A 23,713-nucleotide genomic window follows, 5' to 3' on the forward strand; every position below is an offset into this window, starting at 1 on the left:
GGTTCCCGACATAGGGGGAAGGCAACAACGCAGGGCCCAAATACCAGATTAGGCTCATGGCCAAGGCTTTTATTTTATTTCTCCCAGGCAAAACACAACCAAGTGCTACACTGTACAGCAAATGGCAGAAGTCAAATACAGCCTTTAACAAGCTCCCAAATTTGACGTACAGCAAAAAACCCAGGGAGCATGGCATCAACCAGATAAACCAAAGCTGAGAACAAGTGAATCAACATTGCAACCAGCAACTGTTAAAAAAGGTAAGGTTTTTTCCTGTTAAAACAGGAACATGCTGTGGGCATATCTGTTACCTCAAATGTTCAAGTCCCACATTGGGTGCTAAAAAGGACTGTTGTGGTTTAACTTCACATAGCAGCTAACTCACTCCTCTGGAGCAGGACAGGGAGAAAATCAGAAAAGTAAAAGTAAGAAAACTTGTGGGTTAAAATAAAGACAGTTTAATACATTAAACCCCACCCCCCCTAAAACAAAAAACCAAACCCAAGAAAAACAAATGATGCAAACCCCCCCTGCTTGCCACTAGCTGAGTGATGCCCAGCCAGTCCCTAAGCAACCACTGCCCTGGCAAACCTTCTCCAGAGTTTTTATTGCTGAGCATGACGACATGTGGTATGGAATATCCCTCTGGTCAGTTGGGGCCAGCTGTCCTGGCTGTGTCCCCTCCCAGCTCCTTGTGCCCCCCAGCCTGCTCGCTGGTGGGCTGGAGGAGCAGAAAAGGCCCTGGCTCTGTGCATGTGCTGTTCAGCAACAGTTAAAACATCCCAGTGCCACCAACACTGTTTCTATCAAATCAAAACCATAGCCCCATACCAGGTACTGTCAAGAAATTTACCTCTATCCCAGCCAAAACCAGCATAGAACCCAAGTCTTTATAGAAAAAATAACCCATATTAGACAGTTAATTTACATGTTGCAGAAGTAACAACAGAAAAGGGGAGCTGATACAGAATGAATTATTCAGGAGGAGGATGTAATTTAAATTATATCTAGCGATTAGGCAGTATTTTTCCCTTTCAAGTTAACTGCAGTAGATAGTCTTTTTTTTTCTGGCATTTTCTACTTAAGGAGGCGTTCTATAATTTTCTAGTGTATCTTAAAACCAAAACAATACATTAGAGGGTGTGTTCTCTCACATAAATGAATCATGTAAGACTATAAACAAAGTGTCCATGAACTCAGAGTTCCATACATGCTAATCATTAACACTACCCTATGTAAACCTACATCAACCTTTTGTCAACTACGTTTCGCTATTTTTCATAGGCCAACTTTCAGCAAGCAAGCAAAATAAGTTAAACATATATTTAGATGTATCTAAATCTACACAGATAACCATATTCAGTTATGAAAACATACTACATTTATAAGTTGGTTAGCAGATACAACTCCATCAAATTGAGGACACTGTGCAAAAGGTGTTGTACAACTGTAGGAAACCATTGGTTCTGCTCCCAGGGCAAAGGGGAAGTCAGGAAAAGTAGGGCAATTGCAAGAAGCCACCATGACGTACCTGATTTCTATTAATATATTGATACAGAAATCTTCCTGAATGGCAAAATGACTTTACGGGACCACTTTCTCCTAGTAATATTTTTTGAGAGCAATTACATTGCTAGATAACAAAGTTTTTCTATACCCACAAACAAAAAAGCAATAGCATATACGGTACAGCGGGAGAAAGGGGACTATCTTTTAACATATGTGTTCACTGTCTAGAAGTATTTATCTCTGGGTGGGTTTTGGTTTTTTTGCTTGTGTTTTTTGGTTTTGGTTTTGGTTTTTTTTTTAATTTAAGGAATATGCTTTTTAAACAAACAGGAAGCTTGTTTCGGAAGCGTAACTGGGAAAAGCACAGTTATCCAGCATTTCAGTCCCAGGACAAGCTGTTTCAGAAAAAACCTTTAATGATTAATGGCAACAGGAGTTTCAGGCTGTGCTACAGAAAATGACAGTAAACCATATGTCATTAAGGAAAAGATGATTTCTACTGTCATGTGATAAGGTTAGGAAGTCTTCAAAACTTCTTAACTGTATGGGTGAGTAACAACTTTTAGTTATGGTAACATGCTACTCGAGTCAGATGTGATGGATCCAAAACTGATGTCTCAATTAATAACCTAAATTCCCTTTGTTGACAAGGAATATGAAACAAACCCTAGAATTGCCTGCATCTCACACTTAAGCTGCAAAAAGCCAGCTTTTTTCCCCCCCCTCCCCTTTTTTTTTTTTTTCCCCTCCAGTCAAGCCTTTCTCTTTCCCCAGTCTCAGGGACAAATGTAAAATAATAACCAGAGCACACGGTGAGAAAAGTAACTACCTTTTTCCTTTTAATATAGATGTAGTACAGAATGTTTAATTACAGCAGGACAGTGCTTCCAGTTAAATAAAATTAAAAACTTTTATTCTCCCAAATATAAAATTACTAAATTAATGTCTTAAAAGAATAAGAATATGGAAAAAGCTTTAAATTATACCACCATTTACCACAGTAACCATGATTACCAATTACATACTCCATTGCTTTGGCAAAAGTTTTTTTTCTTTTAATAACTGCTTATAAACCTAACATAGCAAAGACTGTATACATCTTTATATTGCACTTATTTATATACAGGAATAAATGAACTGTAAAGTCTGCATATACTTGGAATGAGCAAATTTTCACAATAAACTGAAAGCAGAAGGTTAAGAGCTGGTATGAATATTAAAAAATGCTTAGAAATGTAATACATTTATGTACAGACTGTACGGACTGTATTAACAAACAATATGTACATAACAATTTACTCCTATTGATATTTTAGTATAACTCAGTGTTCATTAATACAGACCTTTGGTTGCATTTAGTTGTTTAATAAGATCTAAGCTCACATACCTCCAAAACAACAAGGTATAAAATAAAGCACAACAATTTGCCAAATGGTACAAAAATTACTATTGTCAGTTCCATTAAACCCAAAAAACTAGTGTCTCTGTCTAGCCCCAAAATAGTTCTTGGACGTGGAATCAATCTCTATGTGCCATACACAAAAAGAACACCCAAATGTTACATATCTGCAAAATTACATCCCACAACACTTTTTAGTAATGTGCAATTCATTTTAATAATACTTTCTAATGAAAAAGAGAAATTAAATTTGACTTCATAATTTTCCAACACGCACTTCTGCAATGACATTGTGACTACTTTTAAAATGTTACCAGCAAGATTAAAAAAATAGATGTGCGCCTCCCTTACTCTAAAAACTATCACCAGTAACTGCTGTTTGCTAAGTGTGCTCAGACGTTCGTATGAATTATGCAGCTTGCACGTGCCCAACATTTAGCTTCAAAATCATCCTGAGTTTGCACACAACGAAGCAAATCCACATACTTTAAAAACAAACAAAAACCCCTGAACATACTTCCCTTTACAAAACAATCATGCAACTGAAGAAGAACTGGGCATCCCATGAACTGTTGTGCTTGTTGGAGTTCCACTTATGGCGTTGAAAATGTGTAGCGAATTAGGTATAACACTGGCCTTTTCTTCAACCGGAGTAATCTGAAAATGCAAAATACGTATTTACCAAAGTGTTACAAAATGACACAAGAATTTATAAAATAACGAACCACTTTCACAATATGCTGCTTATCAACTCAACTTTGCAGTACTTTCTCAATCGCACAGAACTTCTTTTTCAGGGTGGTCACCATTTCCAACTATCCTCCTCTACTAGTTGTAGGAGGACAGTATTTATTTCTCCAATGTCAGTTCTCCTAATTTAGGTATTACACTGTCCTCTCTAGAGGAAGCTTGGACAGCTTCTCTCACTTCTCTTGTTAACTTTCAACAGGAGTTTCACAACAACAGGCATGCTTTTTCCCTTTTTTGTTTTCTTTTTTTTTTGACTTAAGAAATGCTCAAATCATACCTCTATCAAAAGCTTTCAGAGCACCAAAAAGACTTTACTCTTGACAGCTATAAATTTACTGCTAAGTAATGCTAAGATTAGAAATATTGGGGGAAAAAAGGAATGATATAAAAATCAGACAAACTAAGAGCACAAGTAAAGAAAATTAATTACCATCCCATCTGATCATATTGGCAAGCAGCAGAGAAGAAAAAAGAAACATCTGTTAAAATTCTTTTCTATATTCTTTGTAACAAAATTTTTGCAGTTGTTTAAAACCCCACACTATAATAAGACAGCTAATAGTTTCTTCAATGACATTAGAGTAAACATTGTGAGAAGCTTTTTCCAAATACAGCAATAGGCAGGCACATAAAGGTGACATTTTTAAAGATTTCAGTGAAAAGCCTCATGATTCTAAGCTTCCAGGGGAGTGACCTATCTCATTTAAAAACCCCAACCAAACCAATACCATGCTTTAATTACTTACAACTAATTACATTTGCATAAAAAGAACACAGTGGTAGGCTAATAGTAAACATTACTGCAGCCAGCGCTGTACTTCCATTTTCTGTTCACACTATCTTATAGGTATTAGTTGTTTGCCCCTTCTTTTCTTGGTTTACTTTTAGACAATGTGATTTACTCCTGAAGTTTCAAGCATTACATGCTTTTTCTTATCATCAAACTTTGGAAATTCACACACGAATATTCTTCTAATGTACATAATCTTGCATTGAATTAAAAGTATTTTTTCTTGTGTACATCCTGTTATTCTTTTATTTTTTCCTATGCTAGGGGAATAGTAATTTTTCATTTATTGTCATTAAACTATTTGATCAAAACATTCTCCTCTTTTCCAAAAGGGTCTTCTGTACAGCTGTCTAATCCTCCCACATACCTCGTTCATCTAAATCAGGTGTCCAATCAGTTCGTCTCCTTTCTAAAACCCTTCACTGCTCTCTGCTTTTCAGTAAGTCACACTGAAATACAGTCAAACTGTCCCATTTTTGTCAGCTAAGCAACCTCTTTTCCTGTTGAGGGATCTTTCAAAACTGTTTTCCTTGACATGCGTATCTGAAAGATACTGGTTTTTTATTAAAAAACCCAAGCAAACCACACACAGATTCTGACCAAATGGTAACATTCCCTACAAACCTTGTACCACAATATTCTCCATCATTGGTAGTTAAGAAAAGCTAGTTTTGTGGTAAGTTTTTCCCTGTGATAGTATAACAAAAGAATACAAGAATGAAAATAAAGCCTATGTGCTTGCTGTATTCTTGTGCTTCACCATAATTATATCATAGCACAGCGCTACTCACAGCACAGTATCTGAGAAAACCACATCAGGAAATAACAGACAGCAAGAAGGCATGTGAAGTGAACTCTAGACACGACACATTTTTGAACAGGGGGAAAAAAATAGCCATAAAAGTTTTGGATACGATCTAAGCAAGGGTGGAATAAAGGCAAATCTCTCTTAGATAAGCCTATGGATAAGCTGTTAAACCAACAAGTGTCTACCTTTTCGAGCAAGTACTTCTTGGATAATAATAATTTAGAGATGTCAAAAAATTGCAGATGGGTAAAGTCATTGCACATCTAAAAGATGCAATCCTGAAAAAAACCCTGGAAGATTAATAGAGCATTTAAATGCCAGCTACACTGAACACCTCAGGTAGGTCTCAAGTTTAATTTTTACTGTACAATTTGATTTCTGAATAAAGCCTATAGTTTTTGTATGGACAAGAGAACCTCTAAGCTCCTCTTTGTATCAACTGGTTATCCAGACCAGGATGCATTGGTTCCTAGACTAAGAAAAGTTGCTATTATGGTCACACATCTAAGGAAGTCTCATAGACATGTGTATTTGTAAGGTAAAATATTATCAGAAAACACAAGTATTTCTTGTGGGACAGAAATACTAGCCTTGAGTGTTGAGAGCTATAAGCCACTCTATGGCTGTGGGAAAAGATTATACAAACACCCATGGATTAAAGAAAAGGAACCTGATGTGACGAATTTAAATGTCAAGACGACAGGGATCAAGTATGAATCTTCAGTTCTTCCTGTCCTCCCGGAAATAATATCCTTGCCTCTGAAGTGAGGAGACATTTCTACCATTGATCCCAGATGCAAGGTCCTACATCTCAGTCCATGAGAGTTTTGGCTTTCCTTCTCCTATATCCTCTTTGTCTGTAGTGGATTCTCCTCAAGAAAATGTGTTGGAATACTTCTTGAAAGAAGTTTAACTCTTTGTCGTGGAAGTAAATGCTTACATCTCCAAAATCTAAAGAAAAAGAGCTAACCTTGCAGATCCAATTCCCCTACAGTTACCAGGAAGTACAGACTAAAATGAGCTTTTTGGGTCATAGAGACCCTTGTAACCACACATATGAAGTATAAATGATATATATACTCATGTCAGTAAATTTGTTTTATCTTGGCTACAGTCTCTCTCCTGCAAAAAACCAGACTGGTGTGAACCAGATCTACTTTCTTAATGAGAAAGACTTGATTCTGAAGGTCAAGAAAGCATCTGCAGAAAATGCACAAACAAAAAAATGAGGAAGTTCCACAATTCCATGATATGCTTATACTCCAATAAAGAAAAAAAAGAAACAATCCTCTTGTATAAAGCATTACATACTCTTTTCCTAGTGGGTTCAACATTACAGCTACATTCTGAACGTTGGTATGTATGATTTAATATTAGCACATACTTGTTCATGCATTATTTCAGAAAGTTCTTTTGCCATTTCTCTGTAGTTTGCCTTCATTTCTTCTTGATATTCCAACTGATCTTCCTTTATAAGTCGTTCATTTACACCCAGAGCATGCCCACAAGCTTCAACAAATTGCCTGATTTAGATAAAAGAATAATAAAAAAATCTCAATTAGAAATACAAAATCCAAAAGATTAATTCAAAATGCCAGCTTAAAATATGTTTTCATACGGTCAGAAACTATAAAAGTAAAAAAAAAAGTCATTATGATATCAATCTTGGGGAAAAAAGTCAATTCCCCCCACCCCCCAAAAAATAAAACCCACCACCAAACAAAAAACCACATACCTAAAAACTTCCTTTAGTAGCTTTACTTTATTGTCTGGATATCTTTTGGTGTTTGTGTCATCTAAGAAAGCTCTTGCATATGCTAATGGACCAGCATTAACCTAAAAAGAATAAGGATTACAAAATAAAGTCAGTTCTCTGACATACGGTCTTAGCAATAACAGGTACTACAGGTGTGTGTCTGATTTCATTTTCTTGGAACACAGTGATTTCAAGAAAACTGGACTTATGAAGTAAGAAAACTGCTGGAGCTGGCACATAAGAGCATGAGAGGTCTCTACAGCACCCTGTATGAACCTGTCCTGGCACAAAGAAACCACTGATGAAGTGGCAAAGTAACTGCTGATAACAGCAATTTGTCATCTCTATTTATGAAAGTGAGGTGGGAAAATGAGGAAAATGAGCTAAATCTACTACTGTTTGATATGCTTATCTATTGAAAACACTCTTCCAAGCTGAAAATTCTGCAATAATTTTCTGAAATTTAACTGTGCTATTACGGCAGCTACATGAAAAGTGGATTCAATGATTTCTGACTCATCCCTATTATTCTTTTATGTTAACAGTGACAGCCCCTCCCTTCTCATCCAAAATGGTAGCTTGACAACTTGCAGATTCTGGAACCTTGGTTTATTGTTGCTTTTGTTTCTTTTGTTCTCTTCAACATGAAAACAGCTCATTTCAGATAGCTGTGTTTACCGTTCCTTTGATTTGAATCAACTAAAAATAACAGAGCAGCACTTTTGTCACTGCTTTCTTAAGACCCTGACCACACTGACTTGTACATGCTACAACTGTTTTAGGTACCCTATTTTGATAAATCTGATGGTTTCCTTATACATTCAAGTAACAAAATGTTGTACAGTGAGGTTTTCTACTGTTACCCTCCTTCTATATTTTGGCATTCCCTCTTCATCTCCATAGGGATCTTACCAAAATACAAAAGCAATAATTACCATGTTGAACCTACTGTGAGCAGATCTGCATCTAGCCAAAATATGCTCATTCACTCTCATATGGGAAGTCACCGTTTCATGGTAGTTTCAGCTTTACAGCAATACCAGGTGGGGCTCAGACCACCATAGATTCCAGAGTTGAATCTTAACCCTTTTATGTAACTGTCCATGATCAGTGTTTACATGAAATATTTTTATTGCTTTTCCTATTCTGGAAATAAATGCAAACAGTGAGCGTATTTCTAATTTAGCACAGTCTTGAATATACATAACAAACTAATGATGAACCAACTACTTATATAATTTTCCAGGGACAGAAGCAAGTGGAAGAGCTGAATGACAAAGTATATGGTCTTACCTGAACACTGACACTTCCTTGTAGCTTCAGCTGCAATTTGATCATATCCACTTCAGCTGAAGAGCAAAGCTGCCGAAGTTCTGCAACTTTTTTACTCATTTCATCAATGGCTACTTCAATTGGGTTTAAATCAGTATGGTGCTGATACATTACTGGAATGCGCTTCTTCACATAAGGGAAACAATGTATAGCTACAGATGGGAACACATTTAATATAGTTAGAAAAAGGTTTTTGAATGAGGTGTGTTTTGAAATAATTTTATGCTAAAATCTCATTTTGATGTAATTAGTTGCCCAATTTAATACCCTATTATATAATTAGAAATACTACCAAATGTACTGGGAAACCAAATATTGAAAATGGAAGTATGTATAGCTTTACATGTATTACAGCAAAGAAAGGTCACTGTCATTACTGCTTCTAATAACCAAAAATTAAACCATTTGAACTTGATTCATACAAGAACTGTAAAAAGAATTGTTTATCATCCACATATCTCTGAGAAGAATCAAAAATAGCAAAGCTGTTCCTCACAAGTATTATGTCAGCTGTCCATAGCTAAAGTCACTTATTTAAATTGGTTTTACCACTGTATTAAGATAAGTGTGAGCTTCTCACATTTGTCATTAAAGACAAACCCACAAAACAGTCTTTTTCTAAAAAGGAAAGCTAGACTCCAGATTCTTAATTCTTGAAGCTTAAGAAAAAAGACAACCCAAAAAGTATTTGAGGATTATCCCTTGAAGAAACCAGTCTGAAAAACCTAGTTTTGGCTAAAAATGCAAAAAGTTTTTTAGCGGACAGCTATGAAGGACTTTAAGTAAAATGGAAAAACCCATACAGAACAGAATTAGAATATTTGAATTAATGTTGCCACTCAAAGCAACTTGTTATTTCACAAATTCAGATTTACGCCTTACACAGGAACACTGCCAAACACACTGTAACTATTTCCCTTAAAAAAAAAAAGTACAATAAAATGTTTTGTATCAGTGAACTAAGTATCTTTAAAATTTGAGCCCATGGGAGATAGATGGGCACTCTCCGTTCTAAAGCCAACAAATGAGAAACTAAAGCACAGTGATTAGACCAAAGACACAATGAAACTGGAGCTGGAAATAAAACCAGACCTTGTCCTTCAGGCTCTCCTCGTGCTTTTAGCTAAAAGAACCAATGCCGCATTTTACACATCCGAAGACTGAAAGAATGTTGAAAAATGCCACACCCAAGACTGCAAGCATAATACCACTGTTCTTCAATGTTTTATAGCAAAGAAAGGTGAGCACAGGGAAGGGCAAAGAGCGAGATGCAGACTTATTAAAAAAAACCCCAAATTATTTAGAAGTCAAGGATAGTTAGAACTTAGTTGCATATGAGATTTTACTCTCTTTTTCCAGTGCTTAGGGGTTAAGAAATCACAGTCATATACGTATTCTCAGATGGTCATTTATAAGTGTTTGCATATCACATTTTGGAGTATTATTTTCAAGTATGCATTGATTTCAAAAGGTTGTTCTAACAGTATTTCGGTATACTTTGCAATTCTTATCATCTCTAACAGTTGCGTGCAATCTTCTAAAGGATTTTTTCTGACAAATACACAACATATAGAAAAACCTAAGTATCTAAGAAATAAGTGCAAAAAAGAAACAAAAAAGTAGTTTTAAATTAAAGGAAATTTCCATTCAATCAGTACCTGTCAAAATAGTCCTTCTCTTACACTGTTCTTCTACTCCTCCTTGTCTTTTACCAGCTTGTGTAAAAGGCATCTCAAACATAAAGCGACGAATGTTATGAGTCCTTTCAAAATCTGTTTTTCTTTCCTGCAATTCTTTTTCTTCAAAATATGGAATTACATGTGTAACTTGAATATATGCATATTTTGAATCTAAATCCTTAGGATTTACCTTAAAAACATGAAAAAAAAATTAAAATCAAATAGCTACATTGTGAATAAAGTGAATTTAATTGTAGTCACATAACCTTCAGAAATCAAATTTCATTTCTTAACCTTCAAATTATTGAAAATGCAGGAGATGTTAATGCTCTTATAGGGTTTCTCTGCATTGTTTCTATTGGGAAGACAACACAGCTAGATGCATTACAACATGTGGTTGTGGGTTTTTTTTGTTTGTTTTTTTTTAAAAAAACACATTCATTATTGATAATTGCTCTACGCAGAACTGCAAAAAAACCCATAATACACAGTTATACCCATGACTAACACTGGAAGGCACACAGATACAGAAAACCCAGAAACAAATACTTGTCCTACATGACTGCTGATACAACAGTAGATTGGAGACCAAAAATCGCTAGTGATAAAAAAAAGTTATAGAGTTAAAAATAAACCCCTACATTGTGAATAGCTCAGATATGGCCTTCAGAAGGCATTCCTCCCAACCTGTCTGTCTCCACTGTGACACCCTATGAAGGTTCCCAAAGAATGTAATGGTGGGAACAAGCCTTTACCACTCAAGCTCATTTTGTTTCTAGAACTGCAAAACTAAGAGCCTCATAGACTGCCAGGTCTTTAATTTGCTAAAAGCAGCAACGAGGCTCCAGTATCAATAGATAAGGACACTAAATCTTTGCCCAGCAGGGTCCCTAAATGGACCAAGGATGATTATTTTTTTTTGTAAATTCCCCCCAACTACAGGATAAAGAGGGCACCTTAAACCTGTGCATCTTTCTAAATGTTGTTGCCTACCACTTTAGTCTCATGTCAAATACTCACGTTATCTCTGCCTGTCTCTGACCCATTTCAATTCTATAAACTAAGTGGGAAAAATAGCAATGCAAATAGACACATGAAGTCACCAGGTAAGTTCTGGAGCAAACCGGGAACAGAGCTAAGATCTCCCTGCTGTAATCCATTTTTATTAGCACATGCTGCTTGATTATTATTACTTTTTTTATTTAATATTATTGGACTGGAATTTAAGTGGTAAATTATATAATTTACGTACTCATTCTGATATAGCTGATAGAAAAATGTTCCCTATAAATGCTGACAAACATATGCACTATAATTAATTGTAAAGAAATCAGGAGAGTACACTGGAAGAGCTGTGAAAAACTGAGATTACAATATAAATCTCTTGCCTTCCATGGCATGAAACCTAGCCTTTGTGTAAGTCCTCCTCTCCTTAAGTTCCAGCATTGAAAAGCCCACCACTGCTGCACTTTCAGTCCAAGAAGTGCAGACCTTTGTGATCTTACTGGCAGAATCAAGTAACAGAAGAGACAGGAAATTATCATAAGAAAAAATCACCATAAAGTCTGAGGCCAAACAAAAGTTAAAAATTGGCTGAGGAAGGGAACAAAAGGAATGCAGAGAGGCAATTTGCACAGTATGTGTTCTTCTCAGCATACGGGATATTGTAGCTCTCTTTAGTTCACCAGTTTTGGAGCCTTCAATTGCAAAGGAAAGTATTTCCTGCGACAATTCCAGATCTAACCAGATGACCCTGCGTGAGCATTTTTTTTTTTCCTACAGTTTAAATGTTTATAAAAATTGAACAGGCTCAGAGACATAGGCAAACGATAACAACTGATACAGAGTTAAAGTATTAATTACATATGGTACTTTTCTCAGAAGAGGTACTTTTCTCTGTTTCCTACTTCTTTCCTGAAAGAAGTTCGGACTTCTCAAGATGCAGAAAAGGGACAAACTTCCAAAGAATGAGTGTGCATGAACTGGCAAGAAATATAGCTAAAGTTAACACAAACTGATCATAATCCAAATTTGTCCTAAGACACAATTATTATTTTGAGAGGTAACACCATGGAAATTAAGGGGTTTTTTTGTTGTTCTTAAAGGTAACCTTAATAGAAGATGATATTTCTGTCATGCCCTTCAACCACTAGCATGTTTAGACACATATGTTTGTGTGCCAAATGAGTAACAGACAGTGATCCCACAGTATTTCAAGTGGATTAGTGGAAGTAATTTATTAGAATTTTTTATAGAGGATCAAGATCATACTTTGCCAGAATCCTGAATCATTTTGACATTTTCAGATCCAAATTTGTCAGAGTAGAGTTTTTGGAGTCTTTGGGAAATTTCTGAAAGAGGTGTGAGTTTAGGCTCTTTATAGATATATTCCTTTCCGTCTTCATCCTCAAAGAATCCCTGTAAAAAATAAAGTAATCAAAATCTTGGGAAAAAACCACATAGAGCAATGATTAAGATGAACATAATGCGTGTGGTTCAAAGCAAACAAACATTTAACATCAGGATTCAAGCAAACATAAATAAAGAGAAATTAGAATCTACGTAAAAAAGGTATTCCTAAGCAAATAAAAAAAAAACTCAGAAAAATGTAATTATCTACTACAGAATGAGTGAAAGATAATGACAACACACAGTTAAAATTTTAAAGGTTTTGTTGTAATTTTATGGTGTGCCAAGCCTTTGAGATAACTTTTTTCACTTTTATATAAAAGTGAACTTTCGGCACTGTTTCACTTGCCAAAAGAGTTGCAACAACAGTCTTGTTGCTCGACAGGACTATCTGATTCATAAGTGAGTACCTTGGCAATAGTTTCCATAAAAATAATCTGAAAAAAATCTTTATGTAGTAATAAAAAAATAATCCCAGAAATCGAAGTTTAATTTATGTAAAGATCTTAGGTTTATGTTGTACCATATTACCATATACTTCTTTATTTTTATTACATAAGGCATATGTTTTAAAACCGTAACTAAATGCAAAGTAGAGTACATGGGAAGTGAAACAGGTCATTGGTTTAAAACAAGAAGCCATGTCTGAGTTCAGGTTTGAAACAAGAAAATAAACACTTCTGTCATAAATGAAATAGACAAAATAGAAAAGCACAACATAACATGTATAAACACAGGCTAGATTGACAAAAATACCCACATCAAACTAAGGTGAAATGCAGTAGTTTTTACTGCATTGCTTGCTTTGTAAGCGGTTACTGTAATTACCTCAACATCTGTTTCACTGTCTGTAAACTGGTATTGCTATAAAGTTATAAAAGACAACAGAATACATGTAAAGTTATACTGCTCAGAGTATTTTACAATTCTCCATGCTCAGCTGAACAATTAGCAACTGGGCTATGCATGTAGAAAGGGTATTACTTGATGCTGTGTGATACCATACTGATGCATACGCAATTCTAGACACATATTGCAGGATGTGAAGCTGTCCAGTACACAGCCAGAACTTTTGTTCAAAGCATGCAATACTGATGCATACAAAAGGGTGATTTGTTCCCTAAATGGAACTTAATGCTATTTTTTGAATTGCAATGGCTATCGATGCATACCAATCTAAGAAGCAGCCTTGCAAACCACACTGTAGCATTACAGACATTAAGTCAATACGTTGTTAAGAACTGACATTACAGAAAACTTACCGCTGCCTTAAGGTAGTAAATAAAAGAAGAAAAAAGAAAAAAAAAGTAAAAAATTTACTGAGGAAAATAATGAAGAATTGTATTGGAATTGATAAATGTTTTAAACTAAATTACTGATGGTGAATAAGTGTTTCTTAAAGAACACGTTTCTTGTCCTTTTTATGTCATGGTATCAATATAGATCATTAAATAGTATACCTTGTAAAATAAATTCAGGTTTTTCTTACTGCATAGAGCTGACAAATGATAGTTAAATAATACTCACCTGTCCAAAGAACGCTACCCTGAAATAAGTACCCAGCAGTCTCTTGCCTGTATGCATAACTTCTGTTACTTTACTGTATGCTCGATGAAGAGTATCATATAAATGAGCAAGCCTCTAAAAATAAAAGAAAACAATCATAGTGTAGAGAATAACATAGAACTTTCCTACCTTAAGACAATAAATGATGTCCTTATAGCCAGTAAACATGTTTAACTGAACAGTAGTAACAGGTTTAGCACTTGTATCAGAATGACAGTATGCAAGATTAATTTTTAATTTTTATTTAAATAAAAATAAACTGTTTAAAATGAAAACAAATTTTTCAGCACGTTCATATTTCAGTTAGTTTTAGTAATTTTGTTCTGTGATGTCCAACATGTCATGCAGTTAAGACTAGAAAAATCAGAATTTTTTTCTTCCTCAAATTTACTTATGATGAATTGAGTACCTCAAAATCTCTCCGTTTTTCATAAATGGGAATTATGAGTTTATATATGTCAGCAATGAGCTCATAGCGTTCTGCCTTCCAGAGTCCATCAGCACACTGCTCCAACAATTCCATCAGCACATCCTAGATTTGGACACACATTTGGTAACATACAACAATTCAGTACTTGTGAAAAGCACAGCAAATAATTATACCAAAGCTCTTCCTAATACAAAGGGAGATCTTGCCTCAAAACAAGATTATCTAAACAAAGTAATTTAAATTATTGTGGCAATCAATAACTGCTAAAAGGAAACAAAATAGAACAGAACGGTCTGAGTGTATCACATGTACTTTTTGTATTTCCCAGGAACAGTACTTTTCTTTTACGTACTCCTGACTTCTTAAGTTCTAAAAATGACACCCGTGTGAGAAGCCAAAGTCTTACCTTGAGACACCTGTCTTACTTGCAACACGCTTTTTTCCAAAGCGGTGTTTCCTTGGGTTTTTTTTTTTGGTTTTGCAGAGAGCGCATTATTTTTAAAAGACAGCAATACAAACATTTGACTGTAATGGTTCTGAAGGAAACTATCAAACAAATTACATCAACAATAAAACAAAAAGTTACAATACCAAAAATCTGTACTCAGAAGTAATTACCAAGGTACAACAGTGGAATTTGGTATATGTGGTCCAGAATGAAAATAAATATAACAACAGTTAGAGAAGAGAAATCCTGCAGGGTCAAAACAGAGTCATATAAGCAAGAAACCACCTTGGCTTTGTTGGGTTTGATCCTAATACCCTTGTAGCAAAAACATAGTTATTTAAGGTTAACTAAGAACTATGCTTATCTGTATGTTAGAATGGAAGCATACATTTTGCATTTCTGCAGTTACATTGTAAATATAAAGTCTCTGCCTTCAGTTTGCCATAATTTTTTACTTTCCACTCATTTAATTTCTTCTACTTCAATAAGCATAACAAAACTAAGGTAACACTATTAGTTAGTCTAGTTTTCATAAATTTAAATTACTTGTCTAACTCCATTAACTCAGTTATAACAAACAATTTTACAGATGTTACGGAGCATCTTACAGCTCCTGTGATGAAGCTGTCATATACTTGCTCATGGCTTGAGTGTGACAGAATCACTGTGAAGAAGTCCGTTCCCATCCACGTACCCTAACACATCTCAGTCCATGTTTGGACCTCCAAGAATCTCCAAGAGAATCCAAGTCTCAGACAGAGATGTCAGAAGACATGAAATTTCTACTTCTTGAGACCTTCTGGTACCATTCTTGCATTGTACTGGTGAAGCCAGAATCTGGAAATAACTCCTTTTATCCTTAGAAGGGATCCAATGCTACTCTATTCCCTTCCCACCTTTGGTAGATGACTACGACAACATAAAGACATCACTAAGAAAAGCCAACTTTAATACTGAGAGCAAAAAGAGACTGAAAAATGCCACCCTTATCTGTGTGCTGCAATGGTCCCTGAAACATATCCTTTCCCCCAGTCATTATGGGGCTGTACAGACTCCCCAGTATCTCCATCCTCAGCAACCAGGCAGTGAGAACGGAAAGACCAGTGTCACTGCTGGATGACAAGGGCTGCCCACAAACACTGTTTTATGACAAGAGACTTAGCTCAGACACCAGAGGGCATCCAAATGCAGAAAAGCAGTAAAATCTCATTTGCACATAGGAAAAAAATATAAAGAGCAAAAGCTTCATGTGTGAGAGCTGATAGGAGGGAGGAAAAGAACCCAAGATTTCTGGGCCACCTATCTCAGTGCTTATCCATTTGCACTGGAAGACTCCAGCAAGAGCTTCCCTCATAACCTGTGAGAACAGCTTCTTAACCCTTTTATGGCACACCTCTTAGAAGAGTCTGGTTCTGCCACTAACCCTCAGGAGCTGGACTTTTTCCAGTTTGTTGGTATCTCTCTTGACTTTGAGGGGTCAGCACTGGGCACAAGATTACAGATCAGGCACCAGAAATGCTAAGTAGAAGGGGGAAAACCCACTTCCCTCTACTTCTTGACTTTTTCTAATACAACTCAGCATGCTACAACCACAAGGCTACACTGACGATTCCCATTCAACCTCTTGTCCACTAGTGAACTCCCAGGTCTTGCTGCAGAGCTGCTGCCCAGCCAGTCCATCCCCAGCCTGTACTGAGACCTTGGCTGATTTTTTCCACAGATGCAAGGCCTCGCACTTGTCTTTGTAGAACTCTTGAGAGGCTTCTGTGTTCCTTCAGTTTGAGATCCCTCTAAATGGCAGCCCTGCCCCCCGACGTATCAGTCACTCCTCTCCATTTAGTTTCATTCACAAACTTGATGATACACTGTATCCCGTGACCTAGATTGCTAATGAAGATGCTAGACAGTATCAGCCCGAGTATCAGCCTTCACCACCATACAAATTATCTTATATGTTTGTTAAGTACCTATTTCGGTTTTTCATAAAGTGCTTCAAATATATTGAATTACACTGCATGTGATCATGTGAGCTGTGATGCACTTTCATTTACAACTCTGCAAGTCAGAAATCCTCTCATGGAAAGTCAAACAAGAGACCAGAAAAAAACAAATAGGAAGGTAGAGATTGACTTAAAATCTGTGGTGGAGCTGCATTCTGGCAGAGTTTATTTTGGAAAAGTACAACAAAACTGAATGAAATTGCTTCCAACCTTAATCTGCATGGAATCTGGCACTTGCCACAGGCCTATTAGCCATAGCTCTGATCTCTCACAGATGGACTGCTTACAGTGAAGTCTAACATGGAAAGGGTGTATCAAGTTCCAGATTTTCACCTTCCTGTTTCTGACACCCAGAAAAGTTTTAGTTCTGCAAGAACAATTTGATTTGTGCTGCTGAATAGGCTGTCTAGGTAAACACCTGTTTTATTAAAAATGCACACAGTAACTTTGTTTAAAAAACAAAACTGAACCACAATTTTGGGTTTTTTTCTACTGGCTAGTTTAGGAAATTAGTCAGGGTAACCCTGGCCTGAGAAAGAATTCTTTTAAAATGAGAGAATTTTTAAAATTTCAATTTTTAAAATGAGAAACTACATGGTCTTAAGATAATTTCACTGAATTAGGGAGACTTTACATAAACTGGAGAATATAAAAGATGTTTTGCCCTTCTTAAAAACACGGAGGGACAGCCCCTGACCCCCCATACTTGTAATTACTCCTTTGGAGATTTAACTCTAAAGTAACTAGCTTCCAGGGAAACTCTAAGTCTTAAGAAACAAATGCCACATGAATCTTGTTACTGTGTATAGGAAGAATTCCCATCGGATCACCATTTTGCTCAGCAGTAGTAAATACAGCTTGAAAGATATTTCTGGTTTCTTGATTTCTGTACCCAATTGATCTATCACGTGATTTTTTTTCTTAGACTAATGTAGTTTTGCTTACAGAAGAACATACTGACTAAGCACTCCATACATGAATATGTTCCTACTCATGAAGCAACTAGACTACCTGTTTTGAAGTATTTCTGTAATATACTAGTAATCTTAATCTATCCATGATTTTTAGTCTACTAAAACCCAAACAATTCTACCCTATTATTACTCTTCCTGGGGTGAACTATACGAAGCTATCTGAAACATCATGACTTTTTTCAATATTTCATCAGTTAGAGTAATACATGGTTAAGTTTAAAAGGGCTGCATGCAGGGAAAACGGAAATTTGGCAAGGCTTGAACCTTTTGCGAGCTCAACAGGCTTATAATTTCACTCTTGGCTTACTTCCATTCCATGGAAATACTGAGGGATGGAAATAAATTTGCATAGGGTTCAATGACCTAGAAAAAGCAGTATATTCTTTTTGCAGGGCCTGACTAACAAGAAAAAGAATAAAGACATTCCAATTTAAACAATACAAAAGAATTTAGCTCTGACAAATGGTTTGTCAGGTAGACACTGAGAAGAATTCCTAAGAAAAGTTTCCATCAGCAGTAGTCACTAGAAACCCAACTCTCCAACTCTTGGCTCGCTTAAAGCAGCATATATTTTGCTTTGAGTAACATGATAAATTTCATGCTAGATCAGGAGAATCAGTCATTTAAAGAATATAATATACACATTTTTTACAAAATCAATCTGCTATTGTCTTTGGAAAGGAAAAGCACTGTATTTCTCATTTCAAGTAATTCCAACTCCTGACTTCCCAGAAAGAGGCAAGTCAACGAATTTTGTCTTAAAACTATAGAGCAGAACAGTACCGAGGTACCCTAGGCCTAAAGCCAGGTTGAAACCATCAAGTCTTCTGTATGTTCCTCCTAAATCTGTCAGCATTGTCACAATTTGACCAGTCAAATAATTTTGTCATATACCTTTGCCATATACAAACTAGATCACAAAAGAAAAAAATTTTTGTTGTACAATTATGCTTACACACCAGTAATTTTTCCAACACAGCTACTGCAAGTAGTGGTCTGTCCCTCCCTCCCCTGCCTATACTGGCAAATATATAGTGTACACATAGCTCTTCATGAGCAAGATTATGAATAACCTTTTCATATAGGCTTCTTAAAAGTCACTGTAAAGCCAGCTCAGATGGATCAGCAAAGACACAAGGAGGGAAACTTAACCCAGGAAAAAAAACCCAACAGCATTGAGGCAAGCCTGGTGTGAGTAAAACCACTTTCACTGTTATGGCATTTTTGCTTAGGGAAACTGTACCAGCAAAAATCAGTGAATACATGTTCATGATTACTAGTGTAGTAATAATCTAAATCAAAGCCAGTTTCAAAACAAACCAGATCTTGCTTACTAATAAATAAACCACAGTAGTGTTCATCCTGTCAAGCAGCTTGAAAACCCCGTTTTGCTTGCTTTTATTCGATAGTGGTGGAGTCTATGTCCTAGTGCTTTATTTAAAAAATATGCATAAAGTAAATTCTGTAAAGCTGCGACAGCTCACAGAAATTTTTTATTTCAGTTTTAGGATAAGGTTAGCAGCTAAGAAAACAATTATAATATCCATCATATTAGTCAGCCTCCAGATTGAAACACGAAACTTGGAAAAACAAACAGCACTTCAGTGTGCATCAATTTTAACACTTTTATGCTTGCTTACTTACTTCATTGAAGTGAACATCTTGCATTCCAACATCCTCCATCATTGAAGCTTCTTCATCTATATTAGGTGTGATTACTCTGAAAGCAGTACAACCTTGCCTAAACATCCCTGCCATTGAAAAATAAAAATAGACAAATTTACTTTTCTGCACCAGGATAAAGTTAGGCCATTTTGTGATGCTGGAAAAGGCAGAAGCAATGTTTAAACATAATTACCACCAAACTGATAAATAAATAAAAAACATATCCATCCTCCCACTGCATGATTAGAATACTAGACCTCACATAACTCTGTAAGTATAAATATGTTTTAAAAAATTAACAGATGTTAATATCTGGACTCTTATCTACCAAAATAAGTAGAGTCTGATTCTTCCTGTTTTATCTTAAATTTGTGTCCAATCTACCCCACCCTGAATCTAAGATCTAATCAAGGTAACTTTTACAGTATTTAATTAAACTGGCATGAAGTCATGCTGGAACTCTGTACAGAAACAGGCCCTGGCATATCAGCTTCCTCAGTCTGAATAACATGAATGGACTGACAGCAACCATACAAAATAATCAAAAGATGCCAAACCAGGTTATTCAGCTGTACATATATGAAGTCAGTCTATAAACAAGACAAAAACCCCAGCAATCTAACTTCCTTTACTGAAATAAGTACTTGGCAAAAATTGGGTTTAGAACATGAAACCTACCACTTTTAGCCATTCTGTTCTGGTCTTTTTTATTATATCAGAATGTTGAATTAAGAAATCAGGATTTTTGGCCAAAACCTGTACTAAGTAAAGCCTCAAGAGCAATCTGTAAATACTACAGAAGCACAACGACTTGCAGATACTTATCTCATAGCGCATTCCTACAAAGATTCTTTCTGCTCAGGTGGCAGCCTGACCTCCGGAGATTTTATTGAATGACTGCCTCAAATCCATGTTTTTGTTTTACTCCCAGAAATATCACAGGTTCAACTCCTTTATATTACTAAGAGGAAATAACTTTGGTATGACAGTAGACAGAAATAGCAGATCACCCGAAGGAATCACAACACAGATGATCACTAGTTAGTTGCTATCAGGCTTCCAAGAGGACACAGTAATTCTGACAAGCAACTTAATTTCAGATTTGGTCTCAGAGAAGCTTCTGAAATCACTGGAGCAGAAAGGACAGCCTTCACACTACACAAGTATCTGGCAAGAGGCACAAAAGGAACAGAGAAGAGCCATCTTGTAGACCCCGACTTTATTTCGTTTTGAGCTGTCATGCAAAGGCAAAGCTAAAAAGCTGTGAATATGAATTTGTCTGTCTACAAAAAAACCCACAACAGCTCAACATAATAACGTTGAGTCTTAACAGATTTCTGAAATTTTCCAGCAGATACCTATTTTTCTTATTAAAAGCCATATAATATTTTAATTTTCTCAAATCCCTGAATGAGAACTCTTCTAATCCTACAGATAGAAGGTAGTTTTCTACCTTATGCCCCAGGTCATCAGAAACGCACTTTTACAGACACGCTAGCACAGAACACCAAGACAGGTGAAGAATTCTGGGCATTATTATCACTGACTCAGCATCTGAAAATTTGAATGAATTTATTTTGCCTTCTCTGGCAATGCCATATTTCCCTATATGCAGCGAGAGATTAATTGCTGAACAAGAATGTTCACCACTAAGTTTGCTTTAGAAAGGATCTGACTTCAGCTATTAGCAGCTCTGGTGTAAAACTAAAATTTTTACTTTCTTAAAAATTTTACTTTACCTTCAGCTGAAATGCTGCCTCTTAGGTATGCAAGTATACTCTTAAATGTGTGAGTATGCTATCCATTTAGGTGAGAATTTTTTCCTTGGGGAACACTGAAATGCCTACAACTTCTTCAGCAAAACTAATGCTTTTTCTAAACTATAATGAAAAAATATAAATATTAAAGTAAGATTTCAGAATCATACCTTTTCGTGTGAGATATTCTGCAACCAGTGCTGCTACATGGACATAGCACATTGCTGCCTAAAACAGAAATAGTTAACGATCTCATAAATTACAATTATATTACTAAAACCAAGGTATATGAGAAGAGCCCTAGCTTGAGATAATGTCTTTAGTTTTCCTTTTTGCTGCTTTGCAGGAGATGTCCTATGACTGGTGTAAGAATTCTCCATCTCATTTATGCAAAAGACTATGCAAGAGCACTTGCTCCTCCTTTACCAGAGCATTGAGTAACACTGACAGCAATATACAATGTGAGAGCAACCACAGATCACAAATTACAAGGTAGGAAAACCATGCTATAATAAAACCAGGCAATTCTCTTTTGGGGATGTATTTTAAGTGTTATGTGAAATAAAAGAGCTATTAATTACTCCGCTCAACATTTGATGCTTCTGCTAACCTGTTTTGTCTGCCTTTTGGCTCCAGACTAAGAAAAATGTAGAAAAAAAAGTAGTGACAAACCGTCTACAAGCAGCAAAAGAAAAAGAGATCTGACCTATGAATAAAATTTGAAAGAATATGGTTGGTGCAGCCTGGAAAACAGAAGAAAGAGGAGGGACAGAGTAATCTTCAAATGCTTGAAATATTTTATGAAATTGACACTGATCCCTTTTCTCCACAGACAGGACAAAAACAAGATACAAGTTTTTTCTTTTAGTAAAAAGGTGTAGGCTTACAGCAAAATGTTATTCTAACTGTAATTATCAATTGAACAATTTACATAGAGGCTGCAGAATCTTAGACAACAGAGGTGAAGGAAAAAGTTTAAGTATCTGTCAGAAGCTTTAATTCATACTTTGTGTGGGGTTGTGCTTGGTGATTTACAGAGGTCCCTATCTAGTTGTACAGCCAAAGACTATGTTTTCAATAAGAAAACACTAAAAACAGACCTAAAAAACCCCACCTTGTGTTCCGAGAAAGGTGAAGTTGTTTCCTTCAAAATAAGGAAAAAAAAAAATCTAACAACAGAGCATCGCATATGCCTTCTGTGTTGCTACCATATCAAAGAAAAGAATTCTAGTACTAGATGCCCCATCACTGGAAGTGTTCAAGGCCAGGTTGCTTTGATACTTGTTTAAATGATGCCAAGATTAACTCACATGTTTATGAAACAACTTGATATCATGCAACACTATGTTTTCAGATGGAACAAACTACCAGAGACAGAAAAATTCATTCTGTATGTTGATAAAATATTTAGATCAAGATATATAAAAATGCTCACTCCCAACTCTCCTTTTTGCTAGCAGTAAATACTTTAACAGCACAGTGAAATTAGATAGCTTTCTTTTTTTGAAACAAAAAAATTGGGATTTGTCAATTTTAAGAACATTAGGAGTTTCTATTAAGCAGTCTGGAATACAGTCAAGCTAATTCTATAAAGGCAACTGAAGAGGAATTCAAGGAGTGTCTTTAAGTGTTTTAGCAACTGATAACAAAGATATTTTTAAGTATAAGGTCTGTGTCTTCCATGGCTTGCATTGAGCATTTCTGGATTAGTAGTGTGTCAGCTATGGTAGTTAAACAAACACCTTACATTAGTAATCAGAAATTACACACATTTGGTAGGACAAAAACTTCTCAGTCATTCAAACTAATGCACTAACAATTCAAAATTTATTAAAAATGCTTATTATATTACACACTGACAACTACAATTAGCACCTTGCATTTCAAGAAAGACAAGCTTTAGCTTATCACAAAGCTAAAACTAGTTTGATTTTTTTTCTCTTACCTCTGAAAGATCTCCATTTTTAACATGGATCCTTGCCATGCTGTCTAACCATGTCTTCCTTAATTCAGGTGTACTAGCGTAAGATTTTGCCAAACTGTACTGGAGGTCTACAAGCATTTCTGGATCATTCTCATGCTCCTTCATCTGAGCTGTAGCCATCAGTACTGTACGAATTCGTTTTGTTAAATCCTTAACATCAGAAGGGAATGTAGTGTGCTAAAACATAGAAAAGTGAGGTTAACAACTATCTTTTTCTACTCTTCACATAATAAAAAGTTGACACATGATTGCAAAAGATGCTATGAAAGAGTTTTCAAACATCATTCTACAGTATGAAAGAATAATAAATACAGACCTTTATAATTCTGTCATTATTGGCACAATTATTGATGATGGAAAGAGACTGCTGAAATCTAGTTCCTCCAATTCCAACAACATCAGCAATTAACTGGCTTACTGAAATAATAACCTTGACAGAAACAAATGTCTTGTTAGT

The 23,713-nt window shown here is 35.8% G+C and overlaps 1 protein-coding gene across 21 annotated transcripts in view; it reads right to left on the reverse strand.

The window, feature by feature from the left end:
- Window positions 1-2,325: 2,325 nt before the first annotated feature.
- Window positions 2,326-23,713, reverse strand: part of DOCK9 (dedicator of cytokinesis 9) — a 129,026-nt gene continuing 107,638 nt past the window's right edge. For 8 of the 21 annotated variants that reach the window (XM_037376673.1, XM_037376688.1, XM_037376677.1 and 5 more), the window contains 14 exons: window positions 23,573-23,686; window positions 23,218-23,433; window positions 21,443-21,500; window positions 19,495-19,601; window positions 14,408-14,530; window positions 13,960-14,073; window positions 13,695-13,700; window positions 13,261-13,296; window positions 12,295-12,441; window positions 10,003-10,213; window positions 8,306-8,496; window positions 6,992-7,092; window positions 6,641-6,779; window positions 2,326-3,565 (listed from right to left, as the gene is read on the reverse strand). In XM_037376673.1, the coding sequence (XP_037232570.1) occupies window positions 3,443-3,565; window positions 6,641-6,779; window positions 6,992-7,092; window positions 8,306-8,496; window positions 10,003-10,213; window positions 12,295-12,441; window positions 13,261-13,296; window positions 13,695-13,700; window positions 13,960-14,073; window positions 14,408-14,530; window positions 19,495-19,601; window positions 21,443-21,500; window positions 23,218-23,433; window positions 23,573-23,686 (1,686 nt within the window). In that variant the 3' untranslated portion in view covers window positions 2,326-3,442. Of the gene's footprint in view, window positions 3,566-4,088; window positions 4,097-6,640; window positions 6,780-6,991; window positions 7,093-8,305; window positions 8,497-10,002; window positions 10,214-12,294; window positions 12,442-13,260; window positions 13,297-13,694; window positions 13,701-13,959; window positions 14,074-14,407; window positions 14,531-19,494; window positions 19,602-21,442; window positions 21,501-23,217; window positions 23,434-23,572; window positions 23,687-23,713 lie in introns of all 21 variants that reach the window. The other 13 variants (XM_037376671.1, XM_037376686.1, XM_037376690.1 and 10 more) reach the window with 5 other exon arrangements.

This window comes from Falco rusticolus, chromosome 2, assembly GCF_015220075.1.
Source record: "Falco rusticolus isolate bFalRus1 chromosome 2, bFalRus1.pri, whole genome shotgun sequence".
NCBI lineage: Eukaryota > Metazoa > Chordata > Aves > Falconiformes > Falconidae > Falco > Falco rusticolus.